The 11,948-nt window shown below is 45.2% G+C and overlaps 1 protein-coding gene across 1 annotated transcript; it reads right to left on the bottom strand.

Annotated features, from left to right (window-relative positions):
• Nucleotides 1-220: 220 nt before the first annotated feature.
• On the bottom strand, nt 221-11,407 carry pparaa (peroxisome proliferator-activated receptor alpha a). The gene is made up of 8 exons (XM_047574652.1): nt 11,183-11,407; nt 7,638-7,847; nt 5,996-6,150; nt 3,428-3,566; nt 2,178-2,377; nt 1,825-2,094; nt 1,499-1,742; nt 221-1,410 (listed from the first exon to the last, which is right to left on the bottom strand). Exons 2-8 carry the CDS (start codon nt 7,819-7,821, stop codon nt 1,166-1,168), a joined length of 1,437 nt encoding a protein of 478 aa, XP_047430608.1. The 5' UTR covers nt 7,822-7,847; nt 11,183-11,407; the 3' UTR covers nt 221-1,165.
• Between the last annotated feature and the right edge of the window lie 541 nt (nt 11,408-11,948).

Consider the following 11,948-nt stretch of genomic DNA (forward strand, 5'->3'; position numbering starts at 1 on the left):
CCCAGGCGTGATTAATAACATAAAAGGCTCAATGGGACGCCTGGAACAAAGCTATCATTAAGTTTATTAGTTCCTTCTGTGGGTTTCCTTCTATGACAGCTCAAAACTGCTGCCTCAGAAAAGCCTTTTAACAAATTCTTTTAATTCAAGCATTCGGTGAATGAATAGATACGATCGATTTCATCAGGAAAGCAAATAAATCACGCATTACAGAGAAAAACCTAGTTAAATATATGAGTTTATTTTAAACTACCCCAGACAGGCATCTGACTTCACAAACAGCAAAGGAATTTCATTGTACACTCCACTATACATAATAAAAAATATTATTTATTATGACGTGAAACAACATTTTAATATTACAGTGGGATTTGAAGAACAGAAAATGGCGCAGGAAGCTCCTCTTCTTGGGGGCCTACCCGCAGACACACACACACACACAAGTCCCTTTCACCGTGGTCACCACATTCTCGTCATATTTACAAAATACAACAGGAACCAGTCGAACAGATTGCTTTGTTTATGGTGGAAATACTCAACACTGGCCAATGCCGTGTTTTTTTCAGAGAGCGAAAAATGCATTAATGGCAGGATTGTACTCTGAGACAATGGAAAATAAGGTCAAAGGTGAGATGTTGCACATATGATTAATATAAATACATGAAATCACAGTCTTTTGTTTTTTTAAGAAAAGAAAAAAAAGGTTCCTTTCAGTAGGAGTAAGGCTGGGTGTTTGTTTTGAGGGGGATGCTCGAAAAAATAAATCTGAGGTCAGGTAGTGGAAACGTGATGGCACTTGATGAATACTGAGCCGCTTCTTTCCTCAAACTGGTCAAAGATAATGCTACAAACTTCATTAAGGCACTGGTACACAGTATTAATATCTGGACATTCATTTTAAAATACAAATTTGCAGAACCTGCTCCCTGTTTAGCTTAGATATCTCTACACAGCAATGTGGTAATATGTTGTTCTCTGCAAGAGCTGCCTTTCCCCTCCAAAAACATGGAGGGTTTTGCTCCATCAGCAGAGAGTCACATGCTCACAGCAGTGTGCAGCCACAGCGGCGGCACTTGACGCTACTTACAGTACATTAATAAGCATAATCAGTTAAAGTTGTGTATGCTTTAATACGTGTCCCTGTTCGAGACCGCGTGTTAGCTCTTTAGTACATGTCCCTGTATATTTCTTGCAGGAGCGGGTGCAGCGAAGTGTCCTCGTTCGTCTTGATTTCCTGCACCAACTGAGCATGCTCCGTGACCAGCTCACGGAGGTCGGCCAGTTTCTGCAGCAGCCTGGGGAAGAGGAAGGTGTCGTCCGGGTGGTTGGCCAGCAGGTGGAGCCGCAGTGCCTGAACGATGCTTTCCTGCAGCTGCTCCACCAGAGACACGTCCACCAGCCCTGGACGGTCTGAGGGCGAGGGAAAGGACATCATGTTCACACTTTTTTTTTTGTTTTTTTTGCACCATTTCTATCAGACTGTGCAATGTCGCTTTACCTCCACAACAGATAATAGCAGCCACGAAAAGGGCAAGGTCACTGTCGTCCAGCTCCAGAGCGTTGAAGCGCGTGGCGAACTGGAACTTTGGCTCCATCATGTCACCAAACGGCCGCCGGAGGCTCTTGAGGAACTCGCGGGTGATGAAGCCTCCGCCGCGGGCCACTAGGAGCCCATCTTTGTTCATGCAAGAGGCCAGGAGGGTGAAGAGGGCTTCATAGACGCCGTACTTCAAGAGAGTCACCTAAAGGTAGACGGGGAAAATAGACCATCATTCAGACATAACAACACAGAACATCCTTGGCGTAAAGCAACCTTGAACCCACCTGGTCGTTTAGATCCAGGCTCTGGAATCCCGGCACAGCCTTGGCGAACTCCGTCAGCTCCGTGACCGTCTCCACCGAGGTGCTCTGGCAGCAGTGGAAGAGCCTGGCTTCGGCCTCCCTCTGCTCGAGCTCCTCGCACGCCACAGCTGGAAACACCTGTCTGTCTCCTACGCCGCCGTCGGACTCCGCGTAGTCACCGCTTACCATGTGGACCGCCAGCGTCCTCTCCGCCAGCTGGAAGGTCTCCATGTCATGAATGATCAAAGGTTGCTGGAAGAGACAGAGGAGACTGTGTGTAGGTGGCACAGAGCAAATTCTCAAACTTTAGCCTGTGGATTTATTTCCCTGTTTACCGGTGTGCTCGTTTTCCCGGTGAGTATGAGTCGGGCCTTTGCCTTGTTCATGTTGAAGTTCTTCATGTAGGCTTCGTGGATCTGCTTAACCAGGATCTTGTGGTCAGCCTCCATGGGACTTTCCACTTCTTTCTCCACCATCTTGATTTCCTCCTTCAGCTTCAGCTTTTCTGCCTGGGGCATCCGACCGAACCTGATGGCTGGGGCATGAAACATTCGCCATTAGGAACTTATTAAGGAGTTTAATTTCACAGTTAATTTGCACGCAGACACATCAGACACATAACTGCCGCGAGCATACATGCGTCCAAACAAACGTGCACAAAAGATCTGCTGCATTCTGTTCTATTTCTATCTTCCTCTCATGTTTCTGACACTGCTCTGTCTGCAGCGGGAGGCTACAATAACAAACCCGATGACCCCTGAGCCGTCAGCACAGATGACAGGCCAGATGTGCAGCTATATGGGCTCGTGTTTTCTCAGCGTCACGCCGGCTCCTAGAGCACGCCGTTCACTGTAAAGCATGTTCGACTGGAGCTGAAATCACGAAAGGATACATCTTACTGTTGTAAAAAAAAAACACATGGTGTGGTGTAAACTGAATACGTTCTGACCACAGGTTTATGGAAGTGTTGCAATGCATCGGTACAGGGCACCATATGTCTCAATTGATTTCAATGTAAAGATCGGTCATTGGGTAGGGAGATATTAAAACTAATGCGATCATAGAAATTGTTAATACAAAACGTGACCTTTATAAATTAGTTCCAGGATTCATAAGATTTAAAGTTTAGCCGTTAGCAGAGTGCTATCCATTTACACATATTTATGGGTTTCCTGTAAAAACAGATCAGAAAAGGAGGAGGAGGGAATGAGAAAGGATTTCATTGGATGCAAAATCAGTATCCGCCCCCTAGTGCAGGATGAGTCAGCAAAATTAGTATCCGCGCCCTAGTGCAGGATGAGTCATCACTGGTTTTTAATAATTTTCCAGCACACTAGTAACTCTAAAAAACACAAAAAAACATAGAAGAATATACACAAAGTGAACTTTTTGTCAGTGTACAAGACTAGTTTAATTAGATCCTATGAAAACTTAATGTCAGCTCATATCTAACTCATGGTAACTAATTTTTAGCAAACATCAGTTAGACATTACAGAGTTTGAGTGACATTATGATTCTTCATACTCATGCTGCTGTTACAGTTCATTTCACTGTCAGTTAGCTTAACCAGCATGTTACCCTTACCATTGTGAGACATGCCCACAGACAGGCACTTGTGGAATCTGCAGTACTGGCACTTGTTTCGGTTCTTCTTCTGGATTTTGCAGTTGCGTTCGCATTTATCATACTCCAGCTTTAGCCTGATGGTCCTCCTAAAGAAACCCTGATCGAGAAAGAAAGATGTTAGTCGTAGCTCACTATGAATGTAATCTTAAATATTACGATTTAACACAAAAATAAATTTTCCAGGTCACGTGAATATAATAAAGCCTTCGTCCTGATGGTTAAAAGTGTGGATTCACTAAATGAATTGTTAGCGCTGTGATTCTAAAGTTGATGTGGTCATTTTGGATCCCTGGGACAACATGTGGGTCTATCTATAATATCTGAGCACAAACGTCATCGTCACTCAGTAACGCCATTCATCTGCAATGAACGCTACACACCGTCAGTCACCCAGATCAGCAGCACCTTATAAAGCATGCATTGTGTACATTTTATGCCCTGGTCATACCCGTATTGTATGACATTTTGGACAGGCCCCCTATAAATTAGCGTCTATTCATAAAGAGAGAGGCGCTCAAAGGTGTGCGGCCTGACTTGACCTTTGTGAACAAGATCCCCGATTGGCTGAGACACCCTGCAGCCCTCTAACGTACACTGAGACAGATGGCAGCAGGCCAGAGCGAGGCAACACATGTCACACATGTGGAAAAGTGTGCGAGCCTCTGAAGTCGGCCGTCGTCTCACGAGAGGACGAGGCTGCTTTCATGCTGAAGAGTGATTTTTGTGTCATTTTGAGTGATACAAATGGGCCCGTTTTGGGAAAGTGAGGCAAAATCGCGACTCTGAAGGCCGCGGCATACAGTTCAGCACCACTAGAAATCCATTAAAAGGACAACGGGAGAGAAAACAGATGTGCGTGTTTACGGCACGCACGTCCGTATATCTAACACGAGACGTGAGTAACAAGACAAGCAGAGAGGTGCGTTGTGCAACATTCCCTCAAGGGCTCCATAATAAAACAGACAGCAAGGTTTAAATTACATCTTACTCAAACTTCCATTTACTGAGCAAGTAAAGGCTTTATGATTTACCTTTCCAATACTTTCTACTTTTTTTCTGAATGTCCTTCTGGCCTAAACGTCCCGCATATGTTCCACATAATCCTCACACCACAGCATCACAGCACATTGCATTCACATTCCCACTGCTGGGTGCTCTCTCTGTCTTTCTCTTCAAAGCGACGTGTTGAAATAATACACAGAGCCCGCCCAGCATGGAAAGCGCGCACTGCGGCTGCCGCATATCACAAGCGAGACTTTTCCATGATGCAGCAACATCACCGGTCAGAGGACTGTGGAGCAGGGTGCTGTCACAATCTCACATGCGGCGAGTCAAACTGCTAAAGGTCGTCACGTCCGTGCTTCAGAATAGACACAATGATGGATGGTGTGCCACGACGGGCGTCACGATCTCAGAGCACGACGAGCGCCCTCGGCGGCGACTGTGATGAGTTAAATGTGGGTCATAAACCGGACGTGTTTAATGAGACTGTTTTGCATCGGAATCTCCCAGATGAGCGTTGTGCAACTGTCAGGAGTCGCTGCAGAACTCGGAGAGAGAATAAAAATTGCGAAACGTAAACCTCCTGCCTGGGTCTGTGGATGCACAGTGCCAGTCCAGACTACAGGAGAAATCTCCAGTTACTACACATGTGGCAACTCAAACATCATCTGCTGAATATATTGGCAGTGCCACCCAGACTCTGGACTTCTTTATCATCACGGTCACTGGGCGGATGGGGCGAGAGTTTAAAGCGTATGGACACAAGTTAAAATAGCAAACAAAGGCTCAGATTAGCGTCAGCAGCAACCTGCGGTCAGCTTAGAGAGGTATGAGGCTACGACAAACTCACATGACCGCACAAACAATGTGGTGATGATCCTCACACGTACACAGACCAGATCGCTGAGGCCTGAGTTACAGAATGTTCTCACTGCTATAAACATGTCTGTATTGCTTTAAATCTCGGGAATTCCAGCACATAAATGTCCTGCTGACCTGAGCACATTCAGACTTAAAGGATTTACTTTCAATTTCAATCAAAGACGATATTAATGCAAAGCACACATCAGTAAATGACAAAGTGACCCTGTGAGAGGTAGTATAAGCAGTGCCCTGTAGCAGCTCCGTGTGTGTACAAATGTGTGTGCATTAACGTCACTGAGTTGGGCTCCGTGCCAAGCAGGGCAGGGGTGATAAGTCGACCAAGGCCATGTACCCCACCTCACATGACCTGGCTGCATGTCTCAGAAATTTTCCACTGGCCTCTAGGTCATGCGCCTCGGCGTGCCAGGCTTTGTGTGTGTTTGGGTGCCTGTGCATGTGTACATGCGAGTGTGTTTGTGGGATGTTTTTCACCTTTGCACAGCTACATGCTGGCACACAGAAGTCAATTTGTCTTTGAAACACACGCTATATCAGAATCCAAATAGGACTTGCGTGGCCTTTGCCTCAGTTCACAGTGTGTCGCTGCGTGCCGACTACAACGTGCAGCGCCGCAACCAGTCTCAGTCCCACACTTCTTACCTTGCAGCCTTCACAAGCGTGCACCCCGTAGTGAAAGCCCGAAGCTTTGTCTGAGCACACCCGGCACTCAAGGTTGAGGGGGCTGCGGCTCTCTTCTGGGTCGGGCGCTGCTCCACACACCCCCGATGACGGACTGGAGGCTGGGGTCAAGGTGTCTATAGTAGACAATACAACAGAGAGGAGACAGCGGTGAGTCATCTCGCTGAATTTACCGGTTGAAAAAGCATCTGTTCCGATTTGGCGGATCAACTTCCTGGAATAATCTACATCTGCTCTCAAAAAAGCAGTCACGCATTTATAAATAAGAGCAGGTGGATTAGGGAACTAACAACACTATATGTTTTGATTGTGTTTGGAAATAAGGTTTATTTGCTCCCAAAATAAGAGGATGATAAATAAAGCTAACATGAAAGTGCAAAAAACTGTAGTTCTGCAAGTGGCCACTTGAGGGTTGCTTTAAAAGTGAGTAAATCCAAATAGACATCTGAGTTAAAATGGGCAGAGGACACAGCCTGTAGCCAGTTAGCTTAGCTTACTATACATTTATGAAAGATAGGCTAGTTGCTTAAGAGGCGGAGACAGAAAGGCTAACTTTTCAGACGTCTCAAGCCAAACTAAGCTAAGCTAAACTGACAGCTGTACAACATAGTAGTGTAGTTGTAGTTCTTTTCCGTGGGTATGCTACCTTCAAATGGGGTTCTTAAGGCAGCAGTATGGCATATTTAAAACATTCAGGTCCCTGTTGACAAGATATGTGCTACGCTAAAGTTTTCAGAAATGGCTAAGGTGGATGATGAATCGATATATTTAAATGTAAAGTAGCTTTTTAGGGTTTTCTGTCCAAAAGTTTTTTTTCCCCCCAGATTAAGTTAGCATGCAACTGGTAGCCTTAGTGTACGGCAACAGTTGCCTAGCAGCGGCGTTCTCACGACTTACGACTGAAGCTGCCGACTGAAAGCCAACCATTTTTTGTGCACCACTTCCAATTTTTGTAACGTAGTTTGTGTGTTTCATCTGAAATATATCCCTGTTGCATTATTATATTCCCACCATTTTACTAGGGACCAGACTGCTGGCTGCTGAATGTGCGGAATCAAAATTAGCCACCATTAGCTTCCCCACATAAACATATTACACAGTGAATTAATGGATTGTAATAATAGTGTGTGTTAAAAAAAATATTTTAAGGACATGTTAGGATTAAAGTTGGCTAACAGTCCTGTGTGAACAGCCACAGTATTTCAGCCAACACAGGCGATTATTGTCAGAGTGGCCTTTGCCTTTGTCCACTTGAGTAGCTGGTTAAGTGTCTCCTGTGGACCCAAAAATGCTTTTGGTAATTTTTTTCAAGTGCTGCTCAGGAATGTGGCGGCAACGTCCTGGAAGAGACACAGGACTGAGAGGACTCTTCTGTTATCAGATACAAAGTGCTTCATATGAGCCTCTTTAAGGCTGAAAAGAGCCAAAAGGCCGGGAGGTCAGTGTAGTAATGATTCACATTACCTGTCTGCAGCAATGTTTTAAGAGCCATTTAAGACAATTACTTAAGCTCATTAGCGCATTTTTGTGTGTGTCTAATTTTAACACGGCTGCTCATGGCCACTGTTACATGTTCTCTTCTTTCCTCGCCAGTTATTCTCACCCAGTGCGATGGCACTCTTGGACCCCAAAGCAATGCTCTGGTACTCTGGGAAATCAAACCCCAGCGTGTCGTCTCCTATGGACTGAGAGAAGTCACGAAGATCGTCCATCAGGTCCCCACACAGTGGACTGTCCAGGAGGGAGTCCCCCAGTGGGGATGGGGGACAGTAGAGATCCCCCGCCATGGTGAGCGAGCCCTCACTCACGCACACTGTGACGAGAGGGCAAAGTTAGGATGAGGACACTGTTCTTACAAAGGCCCTTTTTTTCCATTTGTGCGTTTATCTTGATAGAGGATTTTATTCATATTCACAGAGGAGTTGATAAATTTACAAATCATTGTATAACATAACTGCTACGATTACATTTGTATAGACGCAGCACCACATGTATGACATTTTTTGTTTTGATATTTTTTTTGATATTCTCTGCATGCAAATGATACCTCCTTTACCCAATAAAGACATACACCAAAGTTTCAGGTTTGGGGGGTTAGGACGGTTCATTCCCAGCTGGAAGATATTTTTTCTGTTTCTCTCTAACAGCTGTCAAATACAAGTAAAATACGATCAAGGGGCAAGTTCAGGTAATGTTTGCTAAGCTAACTAAGGTCAAAGGCCAGTAATTCAAACAGACCCACCACGACTGAGTGTCCCAGTATTTACTTTGAACATGTCAATTCATGTCTGAATCTGCCGTCTGTGGCAAAATCCCTAGGTGGCACACTGGTACCAAAGCATTTTATGCATCGACTGTGTATGAAAACTAATGTCAACAATAAACACAGGGAAGCATCAATAGCTGACGCATAGACACGGAGATGGGGTAGCCAACAGCAACTAGGAGTACGGTGGAAGAAGAGTTAAAAATGTTGCTAAGGCTCTATGAATTCCATGTTCCTGTCTGTCAGGAAGAATCAAACGGAAACTAGGAAGTCCAGGAAATTTTTCTGATGCTACAGATAAACTGAAGGCGACACAAACTGCTGTTGCTGTGGGTTTTCCCCCATTAAAGAGCAGTGAAAGAATAGAAGAGACTGAGAACGCATAGAATGTAGGAATACGTCATTTGCACACGGCAATAGCGTTTTCGTGTAATTCGTCTCTCTGCCAGAAGGGGGACACAAAAGTTTTAACTGCAGCTTTAATATCAGCTCAGACTAACCAGATTAATGTCTTACTATGTTCACGTAAAAACTACAAGACATAAATCTTTGAACTCCGTCACCCTTTGCGAAACAGACGTGCGCTAACAAAGGAGATAAGGCTTTTAAAATCATAATGTGAGAGTTATTGCGTGATAAGTGAACCAGGCGCCGTGAGTCAACAGCAGCGCGTCATTTCAAAATGAACTGTCATCACATGCCAAATCCCAACTTGTTCTCATTACAAACTATTTCACTGTGATTTATTGGCCGTGACGAAGTGTATTCTGTGCATCGTGTTTTGTGTTTAGACTGCGTGATGGCTGTTTCAGTCTCTGCTTTGTCTCGTAAAGTAAACCGTCTACCTGTGTGTCTCCGCCTGTCTGTCCAGGATGTGTCGACTTTTAAGAGCGGTTCTTAAAGTATATATGTGTGGGTGAGAGTTTGGTGGAGCTCCCAGCTGCTCACAGCAGGGTGGAAGACATCTGCTTGAGCCATCGCACCACCACATCACATCACTGCGGCCAGTGATCGTGTTCTGTAGCACTCTCCAACATCCAGCAATTCACAGCGACAGATGTTTCTCTTGTTTGACTATGAACTATATGTACTTTGCAGATTAGATCTTTCTGAGGCATATTATGGCTGTGAAACGAGTATGCATTAATAATCCTTTACTTTTTTTTCCAAGTGAATTTATCACAGTACATTTTTACGTTTTATCATGCTAACAAATCTAACGTAAAGGGAGGGCCGGAGCCATCACAGAGCTCATGCGATGCAAAATCTCAGTTTACACAGCTGCACACATCTGTGACGGAAACGTGGGTTGTATCAGATTGTGCAACCTTCTTTGTCAAAGTGTACTACCGGTTAAAATTGTGTACAACTTAATTTGTCTGGGGCAGAAAACATGCACTCAGTCAACTCCTGAGGCCAAACATTGAGGACGTGATTGATCCAGGTCTGGTTGGCATGCTTGTTCTTGTTTATCTGCTCTTTGTGTTGCAGCATGTCAGGGGACAGGTCCTGACGACTGACGCCAAAATTGTCTAAGGGGGGGAAACGTTTGTTTGTGTACATGGACGTGTCCTCGTACCTACAGCATACCTACCTACCTACCTACTGGGTACCATATCACATAGTGTATCTATAAACCGCCGTCTGTTCTGGTTTACTTTTCAAATAAAAGAGAGGAAGTGCAGTGCGGCTCTACACGTCGAGACAACTGTTGACCAACTGGTCTGGCAGGTCGGCTGCACATTTGACAAAGCGATGTTCCTGACAGCCGGCAATTAAAGGTATGGCTGGATAAGTCTCTGCACAAGACAGTAAAAAGCAGCGGGATCACTCAGTACATGAACTTGTATGAATGTATCTCTGTGCGTGTCTCATCCCGACGTGTTTTGAGAATAAGCCGTTTCCTTCCATTTAACTCCTTTGTTCAATGGGATCTGATGAAGCTCTCTAAAGTCTCAGCTCTTTCCACACCCACATGTGACATGATTAAATCTACACCTAACTTGATGGTTCCAGGTTCTCAGAAGTCTTGGACTTACATAGTAAATTAAATACTTAGAGACAGTCCTCCACAAAACCCCCTTCCATCTACACTATGACAGATTTTTATATATCTTCGCCTAGGGTCCCCAGAACCTAGGATCACCAGAAAACTGTCGCCTAACTGTCGCCCTGAAACCTGCAGCGAACAGGTCAACAGCACTCTTTATTTCCCTTTCCAGATAACTCCAGCCCTGCCTAAGTTTCCCCCATCACCTCCGAGGACATTGTGTTTTAAATTCCCAGAGGAACCATAGTCTCAGGAGGTGGCCTCTATCTTTAGACAAGGAAACAGGAGCTGTGACGAGACGTCACACACCTAGAACCAAACCACAAAGCGGCGTACCTGCTGATGCTCCTCTCACCTCAGAGTGGTCGCTTGCTATTTAAGATTTTGAGCAGGACAGAGTAGCTGTGCAGAGTAAAGAATAGCTCACATCTGCTGGTGCCATCTGCTGACTCTGGGTCAGCTGTCTGGACCTTTGATCTCACTGCAACCAAGGTCACCCATGCGCCAAGGAATCTCCCCCATGTTAGAGTTTAGTGTAGTAACTCTCTCTGTTTCTGCTCCACGCGCAAACAGATGGAGAGGCACCCCGAGCCTATCTCCATACAGCGGGGGCGCTTTGTTACACAGACAGGTGATGGCTCCACGGGAAGTTCACTTGCAGCAACAGTTAAACAACATTCACCTTCATGCAAAACAACAGCAAAAAGTCGCTTTCTGTGTGAGTGAGATGTCAAGTTTGCCAACTCCACATGTGTGGGAATGGAAATCCTCTTAAAGGTTGATAATCACGGTTACATAACATCAGTCTCTGGGAATAAAGAGTGCTGATTACCTCAGAGGCTGCTATCCGGAGCATTTCCACACCATGTTGCCGGGATGGTCGCCTGTCTGATAGCGGAGAGGAGAGGAGGGAGGGTGTTTTGGTCCCGGACGCGCAGAAATCCCGATCGGCTCTGTTGTTGAGAACTTGAAGCCTCCCTCCCTCGCTGTCAGAGACGTCGCTCTTCCTCCGCAGGAAATAACGTAGCGGAGGGCAGCGGCGTGACGCACTCACACCTCCTGACACACCTATGGTCGCGACCAATCGGCGCGCGGCTCGTCGCTCTGGACCGTGCGGGGGCGTGTTGGGACGACGTCTCGCTCCTCTTTAATCTCCCAAAACCGCGCAATAAAAACGAGGCAGCGATGGCACTGATTGACTCCCGTTAGTCAACAGCTGTAAAATGGATGGGCTCAGCTGATCGCTTCCAACCAATCACTCACTTGTAATTACAAGTCGACAACATCGCATATTATAGGGTTAGGCTACCAACTGCTAAAAGCTCAATAAAATCCATTTCCAACTCCTCGTAATGCCAATTTACAAGGCGTCCAAGAAAAGTGTGTATTTAAGTACACTTCTTATTATATTGTACCATTTACTAAATGTATTTACAGAAGAACCTTCAATTTACATTGATGATCTTATAATATACTTTAATATCTAGATAGATAGATGATTAATTTTATTCATAGTGGTCATAATGTTATGCCTGATTGGTGTAGCCATTCCGTACTGCTAATTTACTGTAATGTACGTTTGCACATTAATGTGTATG

The sequence above is a fragment of the Mugil cephalus genome, chromosome 22, assembly GCF_022458985.1.
Source record: "Mugil cephalus isolate CIBA_MC_2020 chromosome 22, CIBA_Mcephalus_1.1, whole genome shotgun sequence".
NCBI classification, from domain to species: domain Eukaryota; kingdom Metazoa; phylum Chordata; class Actinopteri; order Mugiliformes; family Mugilidae; genus Mugil; species Mugil cephalus.